This window comes from Triturus cristatus, chromosome 7 (genome assembly GCF_964204655.1).
Source record: "Triturus cristatus chromosome 7, aTriCri1.1, whole genome shotgun sequence".
Classification (NCBI taxonomy): Eukaryota; Metazoa; Chordata; class Amphibia; order Caudata; family Salamandridae; genus Triturus; species Triturus cristatus.
Genome location: NC_140590.1, coordinates 1,728,487,195 through 1,728,515,125, shown reverse-complemented (window position 1 = coordinate 1,728,515,125; position 27,931 = coordinate 1,728,487,195). Strand labels below are relative to the sequence as shown.

Genomic DNA, 27,931 nt, shown 5'->3' with positions numbered 1-27,931 from the left:
GAGCTCAAGTATCTGATTACTTTTTATCTTTCCTGGTATCTCTCCCTCTTCCCTCTTTATAATATTATGTATAAGTATAGCTATGCATTGCAAATGTAATTTTATTCTTTATTTTCTGGATAGTCAACTCTTTTCTCTTTCTCTTTAAGGATCCGGCAATAGCAAAGGAAATGACAATAGCATCTATGGAAGCAGTAAAGGGCATGGTTGTAAGTCACCAATATTTTATTATCCGTTCTTAAAGATTCAGTGTGCATATATGTCAATTGAAGGAATGATTCCAAGAGTCAGGATTCTCAGCCAGACAATACTCACACCCTATTATGACTTTGATATCATTGAAATCTTGGAATTCTAAATGTTAGCTCTATTAAATGGAAAAGTACAATATTGTGCATTGGCCATTCGTATGATTTGTAATGCCATCCCATGCAAGTACTTTCACTAGATGTCATTATTGTAGCATATGTCTTTCTACTTTCATGATGTTCCATTCGTCAGTGTATTGCAGCAATACACCCAGACTTTAAACAACCATTACAACGCAGTCATTACAAAGCACTACCTTTACAACATGACTGTATTTACATTGCATGCCATTACAACGCAGGCATTACAATGCATGTCACTACAACACATGTCATTACCTTGCATACCATTACAACACATGCCATTACAATGCATACCAATACAAGGCATGCCATTACAACGCTTTATAAGGTAAGCAATGGGGATTGTTATTGTTTTACACTATCCAACACTTACCCTACTGTTACACTCACTCGAGTGGGAATAGTCATTTTTACCCCTGCACTATCCAACACTTACCCTACTATTGCATTCACTGGAGTGGGAATAGTATTTTTTACCCCTACACTATCCAACACTTACTCTACTGTTACCCTAAAAGTATTATGCTTTGTAATGGTATGTGCTGTAATGGTATACATTGTAATTGAATGCGTTGTAAAGGTAGTTTCTAAAAATGCGTAGTAATGGCATGCGTTGTAAAAACATGCAATGTAATGGTAGTTGCAATGTAAAAACTGCGTTGTAAAAGCATGCGTTGTAAATGTTTGCGTTGTAATGTCATATATTCTACCCAGACACAAGCAAGCACAGCCACACATATTCAAGCATGCACTTTTACACATTAATACATGTATTCACACAAATGCTGAATGAAAGGGTGAGTTACTAAAAACTTAGATTGACAACCACTTGAAGAGTGGATGATTTTTTATGATTTCAGTAATTTCTGAAAACACATAAAGTACATGGGTGTCATAACGCCTTTCAGAGGGCCGGGGGCAAGCAGGAGCTACTGGGCCCATCCATATTGGTTAAGGCATTTTACTCCTGATGTCCTGGAGCTCGGGTTTCTATTGATCCTGATCAGCAAAGCCTATTCCCCGTTCAGTACTTGTCTCTCAGTAGTAGTGTGGGTCGAGCCGCCCAAGGCTTTTAAGGGGGTAGGTAGATGCATCAGGTGAACACAGTCTCACAACTCAAAATATGTTCAATAGCAGCAATAAATGATTGTCCATTGGGACGTGCTCTTTGAGTCTGGTGCCATATTATTACCTTGCAACCCTACCGTGAGGGAAATGGCCATCGCTGTGGGAAATACCTTGCCTTACCTCGGCCCAGTCTAATCACTAACGCCGCCGTGAGGGCAAGGACCATCGGAAGACCACATTTCCCAGCATCCTCAGCCTCGGGCGCTCGTCGCTGATGCCATCAGGTAGCGCCGGGGTGTCATTTAAGGGCCGCAGTTGCCCCGCAGCGCGGGACGCGCTCTTTGAGTCTGGTGCCATATTATTACCTTGCAACCCTGCCGTGAGGGAAACGGCCATCGCTGGGGGAAATACCTTGCCTTACCTCGGCCCAGTCTAATCACTAACGCCGCCGTGAGGGGAACGGCCATCGGAAGACCACATTTCCCAGCATCCTCAGCCCCGGGCACTCGTCGCTGACGCCATCAGGTAGCGCCGGGGTGTCAATTAAGGGCCGCAGTTGCCCCGCAGCGTGGGACGCGCTCTTTGAGTCTGGTGCCATATTACTAGCTTGCAACCCTGCCGTAAGGGAAACGGCCATCGCTGGGGGAAATACCTTGCCTTACCTTGGCCCAGTCTAATCACTGACGCCGCCGTGAGGGGAACGGCCATCAGAAGACCACATTTCCCAGCATCCACAGCCCCGGGCGCTCGTCGCTGACGCCATCAGGTAGTGCCGGGGTGTCATTTAAGGCCCGCAGTTGCCCCGCAGCGCAGGACGCGCTCCTTGAGTCTGGTGCCATATTATTACCTTGCAACCCTTCCGTGAGGGAAACGGCCATCGCTGGGGGAAATACCTTGCCTTACCTCGGCCCAGTCTAATCACTAACGCCGCCGTGAGGGGAACGGCCATCGGAAAACCACATTTCCCAGCATCCTCAGCCCCGGGCGCTCGTCGCTGACGCCATCAGGTAGTGCCGGAGTGTCATTTAAGGGCTGCAGTTGCCCCACAGCGCGGGAGGCGCGCGGCAGCGCGTGGGCGAAGCCCGGGCCAAGGGCGAGCCCGTCCTTGTGCATCAAAGGCCGAAGGAGGCCGGGCCGGGCTGGGCCAGCTCTCTGACACTTGCAGCAGGAGCACACAACTGTAAGTACTGTTGCGGCTGTGGACGTGTGATTTTACTGTGAATTGTCTGACTCAGCTTGGGGCCCATTGTCCCTTGGAGCCACATTGTTCACTGCGTTGTGCTGACGTCACCAAACCCTACGTGTCTTGAAGTTCCAGGATCCGCTGTGACACTTCCACCCTCCTCTCGTGTGCTGGTGGGCTACCGTAGGACTTTGCTGTTCTCGCTGTGCGGGACACGCTGGACAAAAGGTGGACCCATTTGCGATCGCCAGAGGTCGGGAAGCTGGGTCGGGTTGGGCCATCCTTTTAACGTTTTCATATTGTCTTGGTAGTGTCCTTCCTTGTGGAAAGCTACTTCTTGTACCTTTTTGTTTTATGTTATATTAGCCTAGTCGTAGCTTTATAATAATGAATAGGAGGGACAATAAAAAGACTCCTATGGTCACTGGGGGAGGAGTGGTGGGCACTCTCGATCAATTTATAACAAGAGCAGCCTCAGTGCTGGAAAAGAGATTGCCAATACGGAGCGACGGCTATCCTTAGAACCCCTGGTCGAACATAAGATCTTCCTTGGGCCCTTTAGCCTTAATCCGTTCACCTGCTCAAGCCTCCTCCTTGGTCTTGCAGACCAGGGATACTGATTCTCTAGGTCTTCATATTCCCAGAATTAGCGACGAAATTGATAATTCCATCATCTCCCCTCCTCCTGCGCAAGCAGCCGCCCGAAGCAAAAAGAAAAGAGCTGCTACTAGAGCCGCCGTGGTAAATAGGTCCAAGCCCATTGTAGCTACATCTGATTCTACCACTAAAAGGAAAAGGGGAGTTGAGTCACAAAGACCCTCTGCCACCAAAGTGCCGAGACTTAATATCCAAGCCAATGCAGTGAATTTTAATCAGGGTAGTGGATTGGTTTCCCTTCCAGCCCAATAGCTGCCCCAAACCCCCAAGATGCTGCCGATTTTAGTCTTCGAGGTGGTGAAGATATGTGGCGCAGATTAGAGAATCTGATGTCCACTCTATTAACTCCCATTACTTATAGATTGAATAAAATAGAGGAAAATTTAACTATGCTTCTCAAGTCAGGTAATTCTGCAAATAAGGATCTTTCTGTTAATGAAGGTCAACAGATCCTAATACAGCCCTCTTTCATTCCTATCGATATCAGGCTTGATAGCATTCTTCCACCCCAGTCCATAGTAGACCCCTTAAGGTCATATATTGGGGAATCAAACATAAGGGGGAAGGGTACTGTTAAATCTCCATCTCAAACTAGCAGGTTACCCTCACATCCTGGGAACTTGGGAGAACTGGGTAATACGTCGGGAGAATTCACTCAAACACCATTGTGCTCCCCTTTGGAGCGCAGAACGACCCCAGGTAGTAAGACTAACGGTCTCCCACATGTTAGTAGTAGTGGTATACTTAGTAAACACCCACATAGGGTAAGAATTCCATCACATACCCAAATGGAAGACGATAAGGATACGCAAAGATCTAGGCTGAACAGTGGTTCCCTCCATCTTCCACCGGAAGCTACACCCCTAGTGGTTATCCTGAGTGACGTGCCTCAAAGCCAGAGTAGTCACCCTGAATCTACACAGCAACTCATGCATAAAACAAGACATTGGCTTAACGTTAAACTTAAGGGAGTAGGTTACTGGAATGAGGACATTCTTAATCATATGATTATGGCTCGACGCAGTCCATGGGTCGGCCCTCGAAAGAAGGAACTGAAGGGTGACTGCGTGATAGTTAATTTTGACAACATCCAGTCTCTTGGAGTGATAATTGATATTTTGGGTGGGCCCATAAGGTTTAAAGCTGATTCAATTGTGGTTTTACCATTGGGGTTTTTCTACGAGCAAGCTCCATATCTATCCTGTCCCTGGATCCCTACCAAGGGACCTGGCCCTTTGAGAGCAAGCTCAAGACTTGATCCTAGATTTTTTGAGGCCCCTGTTCACAATAGGTTTGCCCCACTATCCGACTTAGAAGACTGCAATTGACCGTTATTAAGTACTCTGTCACGTAGGGAACCTATAGAGGAGTGTGGAAAAGGTTTTAGCCATCTGCCTTTCCCCTTACTAGCCCCAACATCAGCTCAAGGTTTTGATTCATCAAGTGTGAAACTGACTCCTCCTGCTACAAAACATTGTGAGAATTCCTTAAGTGTAAACTCTTCTTCCTTGTTGTCCTGGAATGTTGCTGGTCTATCCTCCAAACTCTCTTCAATTGAATGGTCGGATCTGGTGGATAGCCACGATTTTGTTGCATTACAGGAGACCTGGTCAATGACTACAATTCACCGCCCGGGCTACCTGGCTTTTGGGAAAGCGTCAACCACCAAAGGGAAAGGCCGACCTAGTAGAGGGTTATTAATATGGGCCAGGCAAAATTCATCTTTTCAGATCAGAGAAATGTTTACGAATGATGGAGATATCCTGGCCCTAAAAATTTTGAGGGAAGGCATGCTGGTGTTCACCTTAATTAACATTTACTCGCGAGGTCAAGTGGGGGGCAGATTATCCCCTACTATACAGCACTTGGACTCTCTTATTGATGACTTAGAATGCCCCAAATCACTGGTGGTAATGGGAGATTTTAATTGCACCTTTGAGCCCTTGGGTTTCGAAGATTGTAATTTAAGTGCAGAAGAGGATTCCACTTGGGGTGTTCCATCTTTGTCCCTAGCTCCTATTAAAAAGTGGACCGAGGCGGCCCTGCAACTAAAAGGATTTTCTTTGTGGCGGAGTCTGAGAGCCATAAACGGGAGAACTCCATCAGATCTTAATGGTAATAATACCTTCTCCAATGGGAGGAGTGGCACCAGGATAGATTATATCCTTGTTAGCTTGGACCTGTGGTCTATTGTTTTGGATATGACTGTAATTAAAAGACCCGAAAGCGACCATGATCCTCTATCTATGAGGTTGGCCTTAAAGATACCAGCGAGTAACAATCTTCATCGTGAAATATTGGTAGGAGATATCGCAGTATCAAACGACTTTCGTCGCCTGAAGTGGGTTTCAATATCCGAAAACAAAAGTATCCAAAGTCAACTTTGTAAGCTCATCGAGGAAACATTGTCAACTCTCTCAGTTTTTAACTTCCTAGATGAACCTCCTCAGTGATCAATGAGTGAACATGAGGCTCTTTTTGGTAAGGTGAAATCACTGTTAACCATCAAAAGAAAGGAAAGCAGACCTGCTGTACGGAAGGCAGCCAAATTGTATGATAAAAAGTGCTCAGCAGCTTTTAAGCTGCTTTCCCTGGCGATTAAGTCCAAAGACATCCAGTCAATTAAATCTACTAGGGCTGCGTACAAAAGGGTGCTTCACAAGGCAAAAAAATGCTTTGATGAGGACAGATAGGAGGAGCTAACGAAAGCCTCCTACGAGAAGAATTGGACTCAATTCTGGCATTTAATAAAATGGGGCAGTGGGGTGGCCGTGCCCACCCCCTATAGCAATGTTCCCCCTGATAAATGGGTATTCCATTACCAAGCCCAGTTTACCTGTCCTGCAAGTTCTGTGCCTGGTGACATTGACCTACCAACTACGGAGTTTTTAACCTTTGGCTTGGCGGAAATTGAGGCAGCCATAGAAGCGGCACCAGTAGGTAGGGCACCTGGCCCGGATTGTATTCCCGCAGACCTTTTTAAATTTGATAGAAAAAATTGGGCTAGGTGCATTCTTATTTTGCTAAATGCTTTGGTTCGGGGCGCACCTTTGCCTGTTTCCTGGCTAGGCGCGGAAATTGTCCCGATTTTTAAAAAAGGAGATCGTTCTTGTCCCTGCAACTATAGACCCATTAGCCTAATTGATTCACTCCAAAAAATAGTGGCTAGGACTATATTAGCTAGGGTTCACGAATGGATAGATGAGTCTGAGGTGTTATCTATCTACCAAGCTGGCTTTCGGTCACATGTGAGCACAATTGACCAGGCATTTAGATTTATAATGATTTATTGGCACACGGTTATTTTATCGGGGGGGGACTTTGTTCACAGCCTTTGTTGATTTAAAATCTGCTTTCGACTTAGTCCCCCGTAATAAACTGTGGGATTCCCTTAAGGAAGCTGGTATGCCGTTGGCCCTTCTATCTTTCATAGTTAAACTCCATACTTCAAACTTTGCACAAGTTCGATGGGGCCAACAGGGTGAGACAACTGATAAATTCCCCGTAAATACGGGCGTTAGACAGGGATGCGTTTTAGCTCCAACCTTGTTCTCCATTTACATAAATAGGGTTATCTCCTATTATACTAACTTCCCAACCGACTCCCCTTCTCTAGATGGTTCCAAGGTCCCACTTCTTATGTTTGCAGACGACACGCTCATCTTGTCAAAAACACAATCTGGTCTGCAGCGGGCCTTGGATCGATTTATAGTTTTTTGTAATGACCATGACCTGGTAATCAATGTCGATAAAACCAAGTACATGGTGATGCACAAACACAACATAGTCAAGAGTAAAGTGTCACTGAATGACATCTATTTGGAACAGACTGACACATTCACATATTTGGGCATCGCCATGAGGAGAAAGTTGACCTGGAAGCCACAAGTAGACTTATTAATACTTAAACATAATCAGCTAGCTGGAGCTATATTGAAAGAATTTGGAGCCTCCTATACAAAACCAGTGGGAACCGCAATTGATTTATATAAAGGGAAAGTTAGCGCATCAACCATATACTGGGCGGAGATATGGGGCTATGACAATCTTTTACCCCTAGTCAAAGCCCAAAATAAGTTTTTGCGTTCATTGACCGCCCTCCCCCAGTCAACACCTATTCAGCCTTTAATGCTAGATCTGGGGTGCAGGGCGTTTGATGCTGACGCTGGATTTAGGCCCCTCTCCTATTGGAGAAGACTGTGGACTACGCCTGAACTTTTATCCTATGCCAATGCAATTTGGTATATTAAGGATCTTGATACACAAAGGAGAATAGTCTGGCTCCAATGTATTAAAAACAGCCTGTCTGATATGGGGCTGGGCCATTTGTGGTTGGATCCCAGGGGCAATCAATTCCCTAGTAAACAAGACTATAAAGCCCTATATTGGGAATCCAGGTCAAGGAAGCTATGGTCTGAGACAAATAGCAGCTCACTAACTGGCCTTTTTTTGGACCATAAGTATCTAAGTAGCTTTGAACCTTACTGGAATTTCATCTCCAGAGTAGGGGACCGCAAACTATACCATCAGTTCAGAGTGGGATCTCTCCCACTTAATTCTTTCACTTTCAAGTGTAAGGCTGGAGCTGACAGATACTGCCTCACATGTAAAACCCAGGAAGAGTCTATTGCTCATGTTTTGTTTGCGTGCCCAGCTTTTGCTCTTCCTGGCAAACATGGCTTAAGCCGCTTTGTTCAAATCTAGGCACTAGATCACATAAAACAGCTATGCATATTTTGAGAACTAACACCCGGGAGGACATAGCTATCGCTCTGGCCAAATTTCTTAGTTGGTCCTGGGCTATACGCAGGGTCCAGGAGAAAAGGAACAACCTTCTTGTCTCTTAAGTTTTAAAAACTCAAATGTACTCATGCCCTGTTATTCTTAGTTTTATTCTTTTTATTAAAATTGGAAGATTGCTATGCTATGTTATTTTGGTTTTAGCATGACCTCTAGGGCTGGACTCGTTTTGAGGTTTTTGCTTTTGTATATATTCTTTTATTTTTCTTATTGTAGTGTATCTTTCATGATGTAACAATCGAATAAAGATTTGTTGATTGATTGATTGTCCATTCAAATCCTTGCATTTATATACAATCACAAAGTATAACATGGCATACACAAATAATACACACAGTCCCATGAGTTTAGGGCTCTAGTGTTCAAAAGATAGGTCCTAGAGTCCACTTCCCTCTCACTACTGGTAGTTGCTATTCCCCATTCGCTATAGGTGACATTCAAGTGAAGCCCCCCTAGTAATCAGAGTTTCAGGAGTCCCACACCGACTCTTCCAAAAGTCAAACATGTTCCAGCACCCAAAGCACTATGTGGCAGAACAAAGTTCTCTGGGGCCTTACGGACCTCTGATTAGTCTTCTAAGCTCCTACAGGGGTTGCTCTACTGGAGTCCTTAGGAGCATTTTTGCATCATACGTTGCAGAGGGCTGGAGCAGATGCTAATGGTGAGTAGAACTCAGCTCTGCAGGGACAGAGGAAAGGCTTCCATGGCGCTTCCTCCGGTGAGGCAGTAAGTTCCTCTGATCCTCCTGGTGGGGGAGACAGTTACTTGGCTTTTGATCCTCTGTTGGAGCTCAGGCCCGCACAGGTCAGCACGGCACCCTCTCACCTTGACAATTGTTCAACTAGGCAACGTCCCTTGTTCTTCGCAGTTTCCCCATCCGGTGTATGGTGTCAATGACCTTAATCAACACACTGGCAACAGCTCGATCAGCATGGCAGTACATTTGTTTTCACGGAAGTCACTATAGCAAACAGGGTCCCTGGCTTCACTTAGCACATGGACTATGGCCCCATCGGCGTGACAGTAATCATCATGATAGCCCCCTCTGGAAAACGGGGTCACTGACTTCACTCTGCACATAGGCTACAGCCGCGATTGGCATGACAGTAATGTTCACAGCGGCCCCTTATGACATACAGAGTCACCAATTGCACTCTGCACATGGGCTACGGCCCAATTATTGCAGCGACTATTTACTCACTTCTCACTGTGGTGATCGACTTACCAGGATCCCGTCTGAAACACTCTCCCTCCAAGCACTCTCCTGAATTCATTGGGCACATTGATCTTGCAAAACAGATATTGAAGGGTGCTCCAAGCTCCAGGGGTAAGTGGTCTTAGATTCCTTTAGTGATGTCCCTGCGGAAGTATTACAGAGCTACCCTCCTCCACAGCCCAACTGACTGTTTGACATTTGACAATTTTGGGGACATCAAGCTCCCCTTCCTATAGTCCATTTACAAACACAAAATGTGATTTAGAGGCTTTGAAGTTAGTATTGGAGGAGTGCTTCCCCAATATCTAGCCTGCTTTTATGCCAGAAAGCAATCTATCACATCAGGAGTGACTCCAAATCTTGTAGCGGCACAACACAGACCATTGGAGTGACTAGAGCGTCATATCTGGATGTCGGCCAGAGTGGTATGTGCATCAAAATGCTACACCGGGCCACAGCGTTACTTTTTATGATTCTTTTATCTATACCAGCTCCTCCCTCAGATGTGCCCAGGCCACATTCCAGTCACATATCCCTGAACCAAAAGCTGTTTGAAGTGTACTAAAGAGCCTGGCTCGTCTTCTTCCAGGGTGTGTTTCCCCCAGCTCTCAGGAATGCAGTAATATTCAAATCTGTCTGGGAAAATACTTCTATTTCTACATGCTCCTCCAGTCAGTCCTGGGTCTCTCAAATTTGAATCCAGTTTGTATCCTTAGCAATAAAGGGAAAGCTGAAGGTGACAAACACTGGGGCTCCCACTACTCAGGGTATAACACTTACCACCGTTGGTCACTCTTCTTTGACATAGTTACATTTTTACAATGCTCAATACCACCCAAACAATCTTAGCACATTCAGGTCATGGGGTTGCTACTAAGAAAATTGCAGGGTACTAACATACTATCAGTGGACATTGTGGTGGCTAGAGACTTTAATGTCCTTTTGTGTGGGGATCTCAGGGTGAGGGGGAACAGGAGGTTGCTACAGCCTGTATGTTACTATCAAGCCATCAATTTGAACATACACCCCATGAATTGTAAATGTTTTTATATATTGTGAAACGTTTATGGTTCTTTGAAACAAAATAAATGTATTTCTGACTTGACTTGAACATACACTTCAAGTTTTTTTGCTGAACAGATTGTTGATTGAGTTTAATCTAGTATTTATCCTGGAGAAGATTGCCCCTACCGTGAGAGCCTTATATCCAACTTTTATAGGGCAGGGCTGTGAGATATTAATTGACTTAAATATTTGTTTGTACTTTGCTCTCCCCACTAATTACAAGACAGAGATACCTATGAGCCCCTTCAGTGACCATAAACCAGAGTGTATGTGTTTAGGTCAGTCCACCTTGCTTCAAAAATGCCCAGTGGGATCAGGTGGTATTACTGCCATTATGTGGCAGGGGAGGAGATTGACGTGGTCTCAGTTGGACCCTGATATATTCTATAGGGCATTATATACTCGCTATTAACTCAGCGTATTTCTAGAGGATAGCAGTTTGCCTGGGGATGTTTTGGGGTATTTGACTTTATTTCCAAAGTGACGTCTAGTTTTCTGGAGGCCCAGTTATCTTGTGGCACCAAGGAAGGGGCCAGATGGTTTGATAATGGGTCTATCCAAGCCCGAAAGTGGCTTATAAATGCTTTGAGCACCAACCCTAGAGATCCCACCCTTGTGAAAAATAGTCGTTTCCAATATAAAGAAGAGCTTGTGCAGAGGAAGAATGTCTTTAGGGACATGGGATGGGAAGAACTGCTTAATGCCAGTACCCTAAGAAACATTTTCAAATTCTGGAAAATTTATAAATAGTGCATTCATGGCCTCTGAATCCACAACATCTCTGGGGTTACATATCACAGAGGACAGTTGGGTTTCCTTTTATGAGTAGTGTTTTGTACCTAAGATGTGTCTGAAGGAATGGAGGAGGGGATGTTAGTTGGGACTTCCAAATTGGTATTCTCCCTTTAGGAAGTGAAGACGGGAATAGCAGGGTTAACTAGGAGGAAGGCCCTTGGTCCCAATGACATCCCGCATATGTACATTGAGGATGCCGAAGTATGGACCCCGGTTTTAGCCTCACTGGCTAATGTGGCAGTGAGGGAGAGACGGCCGCCATCATGGGCTTGTTCTATTATTATCCCATTCTTTAAAAAGGGAGATAGGGACAACTCGGTGTGTTACAGACTTATTTCCTTCCTTGATTCTGTTGTAAAGATAGTTGGGTGTATACTCTTGGACAGATAGGGAAGCGGGCTGAGGGCAATGATGTCCTACCAGATGAACAGTTTGGTTGTCGCGCTGGGAGGTCATTAGTTGACCAGTATTTAAATCTTTTTATGATCTTAACTAAATACACTATGACTCACCCAGATTCTATCCATTGAGAATGTATGGCCCTCTCCTCCGCATTTGATTGAGTTAATTGAGGGAAATTATGGTGGCTTATGTTGTCCAAGGGATTGAACCATGATATTGTCCTTGTCTTAAGAGATTTACATATGAATACCACTGCTTCAGGTCATTATGCTAGTGATTTCAAATGTTCCAATAGATGTTTTATCAAAAGGGGGGTTCGCCAGGGCTGCATTTTGGCCTTATTTCCTTTTAATTTATATATCAATAGTTTGAAATAGGCATTGATCGACACTGGTGCAATTGCCTGCATGTGGGAGCCCTGTGTTTGCAGGTGCTCTTATAATTCAGATGATACTATGCTCATGGTAAAAACAGCAAAGGGGTCATAGCCCCTGTTGGAATCATTTGCCAACTTCATGGAATACATGGATTTGACAGTGAACATTCAAAAATTCTATATGATGGTGGTAGGTCCACGTAAGATTAAGACATGCATCTTTATGTTGGGGTACAGTGCTATCCCAAAGACTGGAGTTCTTTCCTATTTAAGATTGCTCTTTGACTCCCAAATGAGCTGGGACCCATTGGTGAACAGAAACAAGGAAGATTTCATAAGGGCATACTCAGCAGTGTGCAATTTTGCCTCTATACTTGGGAGGAGACCAATTCAGGCCCTATTACAACTGTATTGGGCTAAGAGTATCTCTAGTAGTTTAGGGAAGTGAAGTGTGGGAGTTTGTCAATCAGGCTGACTTGCAGTCTCTGGGAAATTCTTTTAAAATCTGTCTCCTATGTGTTCAGCACAGTGCTCTGACATTTTCAGTTCATGAAGAATTAGGGGTGGGCTATATAACAGACTTTTCGCCCACTTTCGTTGTTGTTAGACCCATGGCAAAACTAAACTAGGAGATTTTAAAAGACTTCATGTCCCTTGATAGGTCTTTTCAAATTCCTTGGCTCAAATATATTAAGGATCTTTCTCAGTGTTTAGGAAATTGTGAGCTGTATAGCTCACTGTAGGGAATCATAAAGATGGATCGCAAGTGGATCAAATCATTTGTTTGTTTCCATAAGTCTTCGGCTAGAGAAGAGGGCGCTCTTATGAAACCTTGTATACACAACAATATTTTATTAAAGTCTACCCTTGATATTAATACTTATCTTCCTATTAGCACATACAAGTAATTTTTATTGACTAGATTTAAGTTTGGCCTTTTACATTTTTGTGTTAACATATCCCCGGTGGAAGAATTAGGGTCACCCCCTTGAGCTCTGTGACTGTGACGGGTTGTCTCCACAGGATACCCTGCATTTTAAAATATTTTGTCAATTTTATGAGGTTCCAAAGAAGGCATTAATCATACCATTGTTAAAAGAAACTGAATTTCTGACAAGTGTGTACCACTTTCTTGTATTTACAATTGTTACCCGAAGTGTTCATTTCTATTGTGGTATGTTTTCTGAACGGCACTATGAGATTGAGGAAAACTTGCGATTGACATTATCATCGATGGATTTTTATGAGCTTGTTTAGTTATTTGTTTGTATAAACATGTATTTTATTTAAAGTATTTTAATGTCTATGTTTGTGCATTTGTATGGATCTACTGTTGATTAAGCTTTTATGGTTTTCTGCAAAGAACCGTATAAAGCGTGCTTTGATTTGAAATACAGTGTCTTCCATGTGTTGTACCATTCACAAGCATACATTCAAACTGTCACATCCATGCAACCACGCAGCACTACACACTAACTTGAAATGGGCTAAGGGTAAGTTAGGCACATGGCCGAGGAAATTTACATGAAAGAGCATGGAGGACTCTCTCCGGTGACACAGATAAAATGTCCTATTCACTTCTGGTGATCATTACTTTCTTTGATGCATGGACTGCTTGTCTGTGCATTTTGTTTAAACTTAGCTGCACAGACTTAAAGTATCAAGCTTTTTAGTGTCAGAGAGAATGGGAGGATCAGGCGAAGTGGGATTATGGTTCCTGATGCATTTCAAGATACCGCTGGTGTTGATTTAGGTTGTTCTGAAGCATCCTGTTGGGATAGTATTGTCCCTACATGGTATATGAATATATGGGTGAGTACCTATGACCTGAAGGCCTCTTGCATCTGTACCTAGCACCCTAACTTCTATGTTTGACCCTGGCATCATGCTAATCTACTGGGTGTGCAGTGGCCTAGTCCAGTCATTGACAAAGTGAGCTACTGTGCTGTGGTCTAATGGGCCACACTACCCGTACCCTCAAATTGGACAGAGAAATTCTTTGCCTATTTGGATTTTAGCATGTACCAAGTTGGTGGCATCATTTTGTGTTTAGTAGTCTTATATGCTTGACCAGCTCTATTTATCTAAGTGAGAGTCTGATCCAATCCCTCTAATGCAAAGTTCTGCTGACATGTTAAAACAAAGCGGTACAAAAGGGGGTGGCGATGGACGGAGCATCAGAACCAATCAAACACTCACACCCAGTCAACAGATCTGGGTTTGATCCATCACCGTTCTTTAGCCCACTCTGCCACCCCAGTTCAGACGTGGCCATATGCAAATCAGTCTGACCCTGTGCCTCATGGGAACAGTCCAGCCCGAACTGTCAAGCCATGCCTTCCCTGGACCGGAAACAAGCTTCCTAGGACCGGTTTCTGGCATTTCAGCCGTCTTCAGCCAGGCTTGCTTGAATCCAGTGGCAAAGTGAGCAAGGGACTGACGTCTGAGCATACCCTGCCAACTTATGGCGCCAAAGCGGTACAAAAGGGGGTGGCGATGGACGGAGCATCAGAACCAATCAAACACTCACACCCAGTCAAAAGATCTGGGTTTGACCCCTCACCGTTCTTTAGCCCACTCTGCCACCCCTTCCTCTTTATTATACTCTCCCCATCTCTATTTTCTGTCTCTCATCTTCCTTCTCCTCTGCCTTCCCATTACCCGTCTTTCTGTATCACCCCATCCCATCACCTTCTGATTTTTACTTCTGCACACCTCTGCTTTCCTTGCTCTTTTCATACATACATCTGTACTCAATCCAAAAATATCCCCTTAAACACATGCCAAACATCATATATATATATATATATATTTATATATATATATATATTTTTTTTTTCCTTTCGATCACTAAACCAATCTCAGTAAATGTAAATAAACACAAGTAACATGCTTAAGTTCTGACCATTGTAACATATCCCCCTATTTCCTTTCCATCTCAATATAGCACCTTCCATGTTTCATCATTTCCATCTTGTTACCTCCCAACTCCGCCCTCATCGCCAAAAACTACCACAGTACCTCACATTGCAATAAAATCAACAACATACAATATCAACAAAATATATACCTCATCCAGATAGCACACATCTCTGACAATTCCACACATACCCCAATACCAGGGTGTATATTTACTAACGTTTCATGCAACGGATCACTGACAGAATATCAGAAACCAAAATATTGTGTGGACAGAAAATGGTGTCAAAAATATTGATGACCAAACTATCAAGAAGGTAAGTGCAAATAAGTAAGTATAGCTTTACTATTCTGAACTCTACGTACATAGAGTTGACTTTTCTGTGCAATATAAACCGAAAGGTTGCACATATCGTAACAATAGCTGCTACGAACCATGCTTGAAATACATACCCTCTATTTGGTTTAAGACAAGCCTAAACATTATATCTTGCAAGATTGCCACCATAGTATCCCTTCAAGGACTCTGACTTTCAACTCCTTCACTTTCACTGTCACTGATTTCCATTTACAAACTTTATTTAAATAAGGACTGAAATTAATGTATTGTTGACACTGAGGAAGGCGACCGTGCCAAAACGTGTCCATCATCCTGGTTGTAGTGGAATGAACTATTGGAAGTTATAATTGCTCCAGAGGGGGCGTAGTTCTTTCCTATTGTCAGAATGGACGATAGTGTTTTTATATATATATATATTCACTGAAAAAAACATAGGTTTCACACACGTTATAGTTAGGAAATAGCATTTAAAAAACCTTGCAAATTCACTGAAAAAAACATAGGTTTCACACATGTTATAGTTAGCTGGACATTTTACTGATAAAAAACCAATGAAATTCCCCCATTATAGTTAGTGCAGGCAACTATAACTCACGCGACCGCAATCCTCTGCTGATGCTAATACTGTATTTAGACACTTATTTGCCCATGTCTTCTTCCATTAAATTTTAGCTATACATATATTACAAATATTTTTTTTTCATAAAGACACATATGTCATCAGCAGAGGATGGGCCATGTACGCACGACGCGCTTCGCGCACCGTGCGGACATGGAGGACATATTATGTGCTTCGTTGCGAAAGGAAATCTTTTTTCTTTTCGTAGTTTTAAATGTGCCATGCACAAATGGTGCCCAGCGGACACCATTTGGACACGGGGTGGGTAGAGTGTGGATAATTGTTTTTTTTATTTTGGTAATTTTTACCGTACTCGTACGGTAAGCGTAATCGCCGATTTTTCTAAAAAAATTTAAATTGATTTTTTGGCCTTGGGGGTTCAATGGGGACACCATCATCAAGGCTATGTGATTAGGAGCAAGCTAAACAGCCCCTTCACATGTTTTTTCCCTTTGTTAATCCTCCACCCCTCAGAGTGCGAGAGAGAAAATTTCGGCCGCCGCTTCCTGGTTTCGACCGATTCGAATGTTTACTAAGATCTAACAGCCAATCAGAATCGCGCTCGCGCACGTCACCGTACGCGTACAGTAAGCGCACGGTAAGCGCACCGTAAGCTGGCTCAGATATATATATTGATTTAAAGGCTATTTTCTCAGAATCTAATGAACAGATTTACACCAAACCTACAAAAGGCACTTCCTTGACCTGTAGACTACCTCTCTGCCAAATTTCAAGGAACTCTGCTAAGCCGTTCGGGCTGTAGCTGTGTCTAAAGGTCATCAGTGATGTCATGAGTGATGTCACTGACCATGTCATGAGTGATGTAATATGTGACGTCATCAGCAGTGCATTGCGGGCGCGCGAGTTATAGTTAGCTGAACTAACTATAACGGGGGAATTTCATTGGTTTTTTACGAGTAAAATGTCCAGCTAACTATAACATGTGTGAAACCTATGTTTTTTTCACTGAATTTCTAAGGTTTTTTAAATGCTAATTCCTAACTATAACGTGTGTGAAACCTATGGTTTTTTCACTGAATTTCTAAGGTTTTTTAAATGCTAATTCCTAACTATAACGTGTGTGAAACCCATGGTTTTTTCAGTGAATTTGCAAGGTTTTTTAAATGCTAATTTTTTTTTTTTTCTTCTATTTCCTTAAACATATTTTTATTTTAATTTTCTTACCTTTTATAAAGACTATGATTAAATTTTTAAAATTCTTTAATATGTTTTTTTTAATATATTTTTTAAAATAAACATGTAAAATTTATTTGCAGTACTTTTTTTCTATTTTTTTTATTATTTTTTTAGTACGCGTACCGTAAGCTCACGGTAAGCGTACGGTTTACGCAACGTCCGTAATTTATCTACGCTGCTTGCGTATAGTTACGCAATTTGCGTAGCCGCGCGTACTCCGCGTGGGACGCGTGCGCGCGTACGCTACACGCGCACGTTACGCGGAAGTGTCGGGTAGTGACTGTTTTGCGCATGCGCGCAAGCGCGTGTCTTTTTTACGCGCATGCGCACTTTTGCCGTAAGCGTACCGTAAGCGTACCGTAAGCGTACCGTAGGTCATGTGATCATGAAACACAACTTTTGATTGGTTGAAACTACTTTCAGTTCTAGAACTCTCCTACACCACACCCATTCCTCTCATTTCTGCTTGTGATCCCTTAGGAGAAGGAGCTGGGTTGTCTTTGTGATACGATGGCAGAACAGCAGAGCTCTTCTGAGAGTGAGGCTAGCACTAGCAGCACTGTTTTGAGGCAGAGAGCGAGGAAACAAAAGCCCTCTTATGTATGGGATTATTTTACTTTTCCTGAAGGCCAGCAAAAGGTGAATGCACCCTTAGTAACTTGCAAGCTGTGTCAGCGTGTACTTTCTAGAGGTAATCCTGACCGGAAGTATTCCTTTGGGAATCATACCATGAAGAGACACCTCAAGGATGTACACAGAAGGACACATGGTCATCTTTTTGGAGGTAACTCTTCAGAAAGACAAGCAAGTACATCCACAGCAGCTCAGCCTGGACCATCATCTGCAGAGCTGACTCCTTCTTCTGCAGGTCAGGTGAGCCCTTCATCTGTGGGGGGAGCATCTCCTTTTGCTGGCCCTCTGGAAATGAACCCTCGATTTCGAAGGGTTGATATTCGATGCGCCTTTTGTCAAGATCTAATTTGCCATAGGGAGACCAGTGTTTCCCTAGTGAACAACAAAATAGATCAGCACACTTGTCGCTTTGACTAATTTTCCCATTCTTTCTTTCCTCTGTCCCTGCATGAACACAACGGTTCTTTTAAGAGCCAACCTTATCTTTCATCTTTTTTTTACATATGTTTTTAAAAACTTTTTTTTTTTTTTTTACCGTACGCGTACGGTGCGCGTACTTTTTTTTTTTTTTTTTTAAAAACACTAAAAATCAATTATCACATTACAAGGTCCTTGAGAGACTACAATTATTATTATTGACTTACCATACCCACTCAAAAAAATATTTATTCATTTGTTTTTTAAAAAAATAGCTTTAAAAATGGTTCTAGTTTTCGAAATTTTTCTATATCAATCTGAAAAAAAAGAAAAAAGTATTAATATTTTTAAAACATTTTATAATACAGTACACATATTTACATATTTTTCAAAAAATATTTTTGTCTTATTTTTGCTGTTTTCAGAATATATTGCATTTCACTATAAATTGTGAAAGCAATTGCATTCATCATTTTACAGCGGGCAAAAAAAAATAACAATCACAAAGATTGTATTAAAAAAGCCCAGAATCTCTTTTTACTTAAACTTAACATTATAGAAATGCATAATATTCTAAAAAAATATCATCTAATACCAATACTTATTTCTTTAAAATACCGTCTGATATGTTTGTTTCAGAAGTATAATCACAATATTATATCTCAAATATCTCCACAATACATCTGATTCCATTTCCTTTAGGCCAAATAGTAATTTTAAATTTTTTTTGGGAATAAATTTCCAACGGTAATCCAATAAAATTCTAAAGTTTAATTTGTCCAGATCTCACCGATTCTCTGTAACATTTTGGTTCACGAAAATTTTTTGAATAATTTATTAAGTCCACAATAGAATTGGTTACTTTTCCGCATGGCCAAATAGTAATTTTTTAAATCATTTTTGAAAAAATTTCCAATGGCAGTCCAATAACATTCCAAAATTTAAATTGTGCAGATGTTACCGATTATCTCTAAATTATTGGTTTTTGAAAGTTTCATTAAAAATTAAAATTCCACATTACAATTGGTTATCTTTCCATTAGGCCAAATGATAATTTAAAAAATCTTTTTTTTACAAAATTGCAATGGTAATCCAGTAAAATGGTAAAATTATTTTGTCCAGATCTTGCCAAATCTCTCTAAAATTTAGGTTTCAGGAAAATTAGATAGGAATTTGCTAAATCAAAAGGCAAACGTTGCTTGAAAATCAATTGGGAATCATTACACAGTGTCCAACCTTTTTCACATTTAAGATAAACTGTGTAATGTCCAGAAGTAACAGTAGGTCCATCATGGAAAATTATTGCAACAGTTACAAAAGTTTTTCCTGAAATTGATAATTGCTGTCCTGTAAACTTCTTTATTAAAGTATCCAATTTTGAACCATCAGCTCTACATCGTTGCATCATTAAAATTACATACTGTCCGTATTCCTTTAAAATTAATGTTGAAAACATGTCAGATTTACACTCACCACATTTCATGCTATGATTAGCATCTTTAACTAATTTTGCAAAAGTGACTGTTTTACTCTCTGGCAATGTCAAATAAATAAACCTTTCATTATCAACATTAGAGCCACATATATTATAACAATTTTCACAACTATGTTCCCATTTATAAGAGAGACCAAAAAAAATTTCAATGGGAACTCCTTCTTCTTCCACTACCTGAAGAAAATACATCAAGAATTCCTGTGCGTCTTGCTGTACATTTTGAGAAAACTGTGTTCGTCCTGAACATACATCTAAAAGTTTTCTAATTTCAGTAGCACTTTCTATTTGAGTTTTATCTTTACTCAGCTTTTGAAAAAGGAGACTCAGCTCTGAACAGAATCTTTTTCCCTGATTTACTATTATCTGCTCTTGCAAACTTTCCAGATAAAATGCAACATTCAGCACTACATTTGCGTAGCAGTTGACACCAGAGCTATTTTCAAAATGACATCCTACAACCTGTTCTTCATTTTCCTTTTTCTTTTTGCTTGCAATTACATCACTCCTCTTTTTTTTCCTCTTCTCTACATCTTCATTACAGATATTCTCATTTTTTCTTTTACGAGAAACTACACGTTTCTCCAACACAGGATACTGACCTAAATGAGGAGCATAGCTTCTTCTTAATCTATTATACTCCTTTACACAGTTTGTATCAGCACTAACTTTTGAATCATCAAAGTCTATCATGAATAAACCTGATAATGTTTTCACTCGTGACAAAGCCACATATGCCATACCTTCTTTGAACACAGTTGAACCAATGTTCACAAATGCACAATCTACAGTCAATCCTTGAGACTTGTGAATAGTTACAGCATATGTTAGAGAAAACGGAAACTGCTTCCTACGTACATATAAGTCTTTCACAAGCATGAAACGAACTGTACAACGACAAATATCTTTAACTTCTTCTATCTGATCAAATTTTATTTTAAACATTCAATTCCTTCTTTTTTCTGATAATTAATAAAACCCACAACTCTTCCCATAGCTCCATTAACTAAACCTTTTTCAACATCCAAATTTCTTCTGAAAAATACTCTACAGTTCATGCAAACATATAGATTTTTTTCTAATCCAGCTGTTTTGGAGATGTTCTTCTCTAGTGACTCCAATTTATTTTTCAGTTTGCCTGTTACTGTGACAGTAATTCTTCCATCCTCAATTTTGTCCACTGCTTCCAATTTCCTGATCTCTTCCTTTTCCAATTTCAAAAGCTCCTCATTAAATATTGAGCATTCACGTAGAGTTGGCATTAAGCAGATGACACTTTTGTTTTCTGCAATATTCTTGTATATCTTCTCTGCAACTATTTCTTCCTTTGGAAATAAATTATGTAGCAGCCGACTCTGTAATGCTTTTTTGCCAACTTCTGTGAGTAGTCCAATTCTGATATCTTTCAGAATACTTCCATATTCTTCATCGCTTGCTTGCCTCATATTAGTAGTAAGTTCCTTGTACTCAAAGAAGGACCAAATATTTGTATTTCCGATGCTTCACAACGGTTCTTTTAAGAGCCAACCTTATCTTTCATCTTTTTTTTACATATGTTTTTAAAAACTTTTTTTTTTTTTTTTACCGTACGCGTACGGTGCGCATACTTTTTTTTTTTTTTTTTTTAAAAACACTAAAAATCAATTATCACATTACAAGGTCCTTGAGAGACTACAATTATTATTATTGACTTACCATACCCACTCAAAAAAATATTTATTCATTTGTTTTTTAAAAAAATAGCTTTAAAAATGGTTCTAGTTTTCGAAATTTTTCTATATCAATCTGAAAAAAAAGAAAAAAGTATTAATATTTTTAAAACATTTTATAATACAGTACACATATTTACATATTTTTCAAAAAATATTTTTGTCTTATTTTTGCTGTTTTCAGAATATATTGCATTTCACTATAAATTGTGAAAGCAATTGCATTCATCATTTTACAGCGGGCAAAAAAAAATAACAATCACAAAGATTGTATTAAAAAAGCCCAGAATCTCTTTTTACTTAAACTTAACATTATAGAAATGCATAATATTCTAAAAAAATATCATCTAATACCAATACTTATTTCTTTAAAATACCGTCTGATATGTTTGTTTCAGAAGTATAATCACAATATTATATCTCAAATAACTCCACAATACATCTGATTCCATTTCCTTTAGGCCAAATAGTAATTTTAAATTTTTTTTTGGAATAAATTTCCAACGGTAATCCAATAAAATTCTAAAGTTTAATTTGTCCAGATCTCACCGATTCTCTGTAACATTTTGGTTCACGAAAATTTTTTGAATAATTTATTAAGTCCACAATAGAATTGGTTACTTTTCCGCATGGCCAAATAGTAATTTTTTAAATCATTTTTGAAAAAATTTCCAATGGCAGTCCAATAACATTCCAAAATTTAAATTGTGCAGATGTTACCGATTATCTCTAAATTATTGGTTTTTGAAAGTTTCATTAAAAATTAAAATTCCACATTACAATTGGTTATCTTTCCATTAGGCCAAATGATAATTTAAAAAATCTTTTTTTTACAAAATTGCAATGGTAATCCAGTAAAATGGTAAAATTATTTTGTCCAGATCTTGCCAAATCTCTCTAAAATTTAGGTTTCAGGAAAATTAGATAGGAATTTGCTAAATCAAAAGGCAAACGTTGCTTGAAAATCAATTGGGAATCATTACACAGTGTCCAACCTTTTTCACATTTAAGATAAACTGTGTAATGTCCAGAAGTAACAGTAGGTCCATCATGGAAAATTATTGCAACAGTTACAAAAGTTTTTCCTGAAATTGATAATTGCTGTCCTGTAAACTTCTTTATTAAAGTATCCAATTTTGAACCATCAGCTCTACATCGTTGCATCATTAAAATTACATACTGTCCGTATTCCTTTAAAATTAATGTTGAAAACATGTCAGATTTACACTCACCACATTTCATGCTATGATTAGCATCTTTAACTAATTTTGCAAAAGTGACTGTTTTACTCTCTGGCAATGTCAAATAAATAAACCTTTCATTATCAACATTAGAGCCACATATATTATAACAATTTTCACAACTATGTTCCCATTTATAAGAGAGACCAAAAAAAATTTCAATGGGAACTCCTTCTTCTTCCACTACCTGAAGAAAATACATCAAGAATTCCTGTGCGTCTTGCTGTACATTTTGAGAAAACTGTGTTCGTCCTGAACATACATCTAAAAGTTTTCTAATTTCAGTAGCACTTTCTATTTGAGTTTTATCTTTACTCAGCTTTTGAAAAAGGAGACTCAGCTCTGAACAGAATCTTTTTCCCTGATTTACTATTATCTGCTCTTGCAAACTTTCCAGATAAAATGCAACATTCAGCACTACATTTGCGTAGCAGTTGACACCAGAGCTATTTTCAAAATGACATCCTACAACCTGTTCTTCATTTTCCTTTTTCTTTTTGCTTGCAATTACATCACTCCTCTTTTTTTTCCTCTTCTCTACATCTTCATTACAGATATTCTCATTTTTTCTTTTACGAGAAACTACACGTTTCTCCAACACAGGATACTGACCTAAATGAGGAGCATAGCTTCTTCTTAATCTATTATACTCCTTTACACAGTTTGTATCAGCACTAACTTTTGAATCATCAAAGTCTATCATGAATAAACCTGATAATGTTTTCACTCGTGACAAAGCCACATATGCCATACCTTCTTTGAACACAGTTGAACCAATGTTCACAAATGCACAATCTACAGTCAATCCTTGAGACTTGTGAATAGTTACAGCATATGTTAGAGAAAACGGAAACTGCTTCCTACGTACATATAAGTCTTTCACAAGCATGAAACGAACTGTACAACGACAAATATCTTTAACTTCTTCTATCTGATCAAATTTTATTTTTAAACATTCAATTCCTTCTTTTTTCTGATAATTAATAAAACCCACAACTCTTCCCATAGCTCCATTAACTAAACCTTTTTCAACATCCAAATTTCTTCTGAAAAATACTCTACAGTTCATGCAAACATATAGATTTTTTTCTAATCCAGCTGTTTTGGAGATGTTCTTCTCTAGTGACTCCAATTTATTTTTCAGTTTGCCTGTTACTGTGACAGTAATTCTTCCATCCTCAATTTTGTCCACTGCTTCCAATTTCCTGATCTCTTCCTTTTCCAATTTCAAAAGCTCCTCATTAAATATTGAGCATTCACGTAGAGTTGGCATTAAGCAGATGACACTTTTGTTTTCTGCAATATTCTTGTATATCTTCTCTGCAACTATTTCTTCCTTTGGAAATAAATTATGTAGCAGCCGACTCTGTAATGCTTTTTTGCCAACTTCTGTGAGTAGTCCAATTCTGATATCTTTCAGAATACTTCCATATTCTTCATCGCTTGCTTGCCTCATATTAGTAGTAAGTTCCTTGTACTCAAAGAAGGACCAAATATTTGTATTTCCGATGCTTCCCAATGACTTCTTCGTGTCTTCATGTGTGACAGTATTAAATACTGGTTGTCCTTTAACTGGAGTAAGTTGCAAAAGATCTCCAAAAACTATGACGTGTTTTCCACCAAATAACATGTCATAGTCTGTCTTCAAAATTTGCTGCATTCTTAAATGCACAAAGGCAAGCATTAAGTTTGATACCATGCTCACCTCATCAATAATGAGAACTTGCATCTTCTTCAATACTCTTGAAACTTCCAAGGATGCTTCTCCAGTTAGCTTGTTGTATTGTATTTTGTTCTCATGCTCCACTGGTAACATTAGCAAACGATGTAAAGTGATTCCTTTTATGTTATATGCTGCTAACCCAGTTGGAGCAGTAACCACACAAGACAAAGTAGAATCCGTTTTTTGCTGTAGGTAGCTTCTGATGACTTTTATTAGGAAACTTTTTCCAGTTCCAGCTTGTCCGCTTACATACATCCTGATTGGATGAAATGATGTGCATGAGCACTCTTTTTTTTCATGTAGAAATCCGTGATCAATTTTGTTTTTGATCTCTTCATAAATTTGTTGCTGCTCTTGATTCAGTTGTCTTTCCAAATTTTCTAAGTCTATAAATTCTTCTTGAGCTTGATTCATAGCCGTTTCCACTTCATTCATGGCTATTGATGCTTCATTTTCAACGATTGGTTGTCCTAGGGGATCTTGACTGAGTGTTCCTGAACTTTGGCTGTCCTGAGAACTGTCTCTAGCTATTTCTGCTGCAATTGTAGTTTCCTGTTCAATTTCTTCATTTAACATTTGCAGATAAGTTGAGAATGTACTGCATTGTATGCTGTCTTTGCAAGCATTAAAAGAATCTTCATAGCTTTGAAATTCTCCCAGTAGTTCATCCTCTGTACGCCATGGTTTAAACAACTGTAAAAGAGCCAAGTAGTAAAATTCCTTCTTGTCAGTAGTGTCACAACTCAGCTTCCGGTGATTTATCAAACTTCCTTTTGTTTGCTTCACCAAACATCCTTCTTCACCAACGACTTTATATTTTCCATTGTTGATGTCTTCTGCGGCTTTCCGTGAATAAATGTAGTTCTGCAACACTTCATAGAGACACATGTTCTCCAGATGATGACTTCTCTTGGGATAATAAGTGTCCAACATGTTTGATTTCAAAATATCTGTACTTTCTGGGTCATTCTCGGCCAAATATTCAATTTCTCCTACAGATTTCAGTACCCGATTTCTCATTGCTGCAAGGCCTAAACTTGCCCAAATTATTCTTCTTGACTTCGAGTAGAGACTTGCAGAAGATAACCTATCTGAACATTCGTAGGATCCAATTTCTCGATGCGATAACATCTTCAAACTGAAACTGTACAGCTTCTTACTGACAGTCTTCTCGTGAGAAATCTCTTCCCACATTTCCTTCAATTCTGTTTTTTCTGATTTTGTAATGTAAGACGTTACATATCGAGCAACAGCAATGGAATTGTCAGCAACATACTGTATATCCATGTTAGCGTTCCACATGGATAAAATGACTGGGTTGTAGTCATTTATATTTTTTGATTCTTCTTTTCTTTTTAGGTTGTAGGTATTCTTAGGTGATTTTCTTGTGATAGTATGTCTCACAGCTGACATAAAACTGTTGACTCTTCCATTTGAAAGAACAGGTCTTGGAAATCCAAATCGACATTTAGTGTAGTATTTATCTTTGCTCTTGTATTTCCGTCGACAGTATTTTCCACACCGATAACTTTGGAAACGTAAAACTTGCTCCTTTAACTTTTTCTCTTCTGTGCTTTTTGGTATAGCACATGTTGCATATTCTTCAATGTAAGATAACACTGCTTCATCAGTATCTGTTCCAAACTTTGGGGCATCCTTGATCCACAACAGCATATGAATATGAGGAGCACCTCTTGCCTGGTACTCTTTTCTCCAAAAGAAATCCTCTACTTCTCCAAGAGGTGGATTTTTTTTATTGCAGATGAAGGACATCATAGCCTCAAATCTATGATTGAAATATCTGCAAACATTAACCGGATCCAATGAGCACAGTTCTCCTGGTGTCTTGTATTCGATGTTTTTAATGTTTGAATTTGCCTCTCGTAGAAAATCCAGTAAATCATCCCAAGCGTACTCGGCACAGCTTAGGGTAAGGAACCATGTTGGTGTTCCTAAATTTCGTAACATGCATTTTAATTCACCATGGCGTCGGTACCAATATTCATTTGTCCCACGCTGACAAGCCATCAGATTGATCAGTTGTGTTTCCAAATGATCATCTCGGTGCTGCACTTTCTCCATAAAATCCTTAGCAGACACATTTTGTAAATGTACTCCACTTTTTAAAATGTGATTTACTGCATAAGACAGTGCAGACAAGTCGCTTTCAAATAAAAGATGGAACAAATAAGGAATACTTTGTCGAAATCTGGGATCTTCAGCATATAGTCTTGTAGTCCGATACTCAGAAGCTGGAATCTGTTCTGGACGTTCATCGTATCGTCCTCCTTTTCCTTTAGGAAACAGCTGGGGAAAACATCGAGCTTCCAAGCTCTCCTCCCATACACTCACGGGAGTTCCTTTTGCTTTCTTCATCTGAAAGAGATCAATATTGTCTCCCATAACTTCTTTTGAATGAAGAGGATGTATGCTAAAATGTTCATAAATTTCTTCTTCCTTTGACTTGTCCACTTTTTCAATTTGTCCAGTTGGTGTTTCTGTGTCTTCTTGTAAATCTTCTTCTTCTTCTTCTTCTATATAAATTGATTCATACCATTTGTTATTCCTTTTCAAATACAAATTTGCTTTTTGTACTTTCCGTACATCTACCAGCTCCTGCCAAATCTTCTTATTCTTTGTAGGTACACCATTAACCAGAATAATTAATGGTTCAGTTTCCAAAGTATCCGCATCAATAGTTTCCATATTTTTTTTCAAATCCAAGGGCAAATACACCACTCTACCTTTTAAACCTCTCAGTAAATCTGAAGGAGGTAATTTACCAGTTTTGGGCTCCATACGTACTATGGTCTGGAACGGATGAACACATTGAATGAGTATAGACTCATATGTATTTAATTCAGAAAGTTCAGCAGGAATAGCATCCAATTCTAAATTATTATGTACAGCTCTGGTCGGCATTCTATTTTCCTCTAACTTGTTGTAACAGTATTTACAAATACGCTGATCTTCACCCAATTCAAAACAATTTTCTAGAAATATATATGTGGCAAAATCCTTCCACTTATAATTATCTTCATTTTCACTCTTTCTGTAGAGATCAACATTCCTAGTTTGTTTTCTATAATGAGTTCTGCGGCAACAAATACAAGTAAAATTTGGTCTTTCATTAGAGACAATTGCAAATTTTGTTATGTGATCATTAAATGTGTAACTTACAGAGGGTTCTACATTCTCTTCCACTTCTTCCTCATTTAGTGTATCCTTCTCTGCACTGTTTTGTTCAGGACCAAAGTAACAAAACTGAATTTCATCAACAACCTTCTCTACATCTGATACCGTTCCTCGGAACAGAGCCCTATTCAATTCATTTAACTTTATTGCTGGACTTTTGGCAAAATTCAACCGTCTCACAAACTTTCTCATTTCAGTATGATGAACAGCCAGCATCCTAAAATGATGGAAAACACTATTGCACACTTTTCTAGATAGACAAGCCAGAGAATGACCCTGCAAACCAGTATTCTCTCTCACTCTGCATGGATCCAGACTTTGAAGCACCTTAATCTTCTGTTTTATACTTTTTTTACTATATTCTCTTAGAAACTCTCGAAATTTGTCAATAGATTCCTGACGCACAGTGCAAATACTACTACAATTCCAAGTGTACACTGGGGCTTCAGGACGTCTCCCCATTGCCTCATCTGCCATCACTTGTACCTCATC

The 27,931-nt window shown here is 39.7% G+C and overlaps 1 protein-coding gene across 3 annotated transcripts in view; it reads left to right on the top strand.

The window, feature by feature from the left end:
• Positions 1–27,931, top strand: part of LOC146812909 (uncharacterized) — a 1,154,794-nt gene that overhangs the window by 834,922 nt on the left and 291,941 nt on the right. For 2 of the 3 annotated variants that reach the window (XR_014966936.1, XM_085619974.1), the window contains exon 4: positions 150–209. The exons of the other annotated variant lie outside the window; for it this stretch is intronic. Coding sequence is in view for 1 of the 2 variants with exons in the window: in XM_085619974.1 (XP_085476100.1) it covers positions 150–209 (60 nt within the window). In the remaining variant the exon portion in view is untranslated. The remainder of the gene's footprint in view (positions 1–149; positions 210–27,931) is intronic. 3 annotated transcript variants of the gene reach the window in all.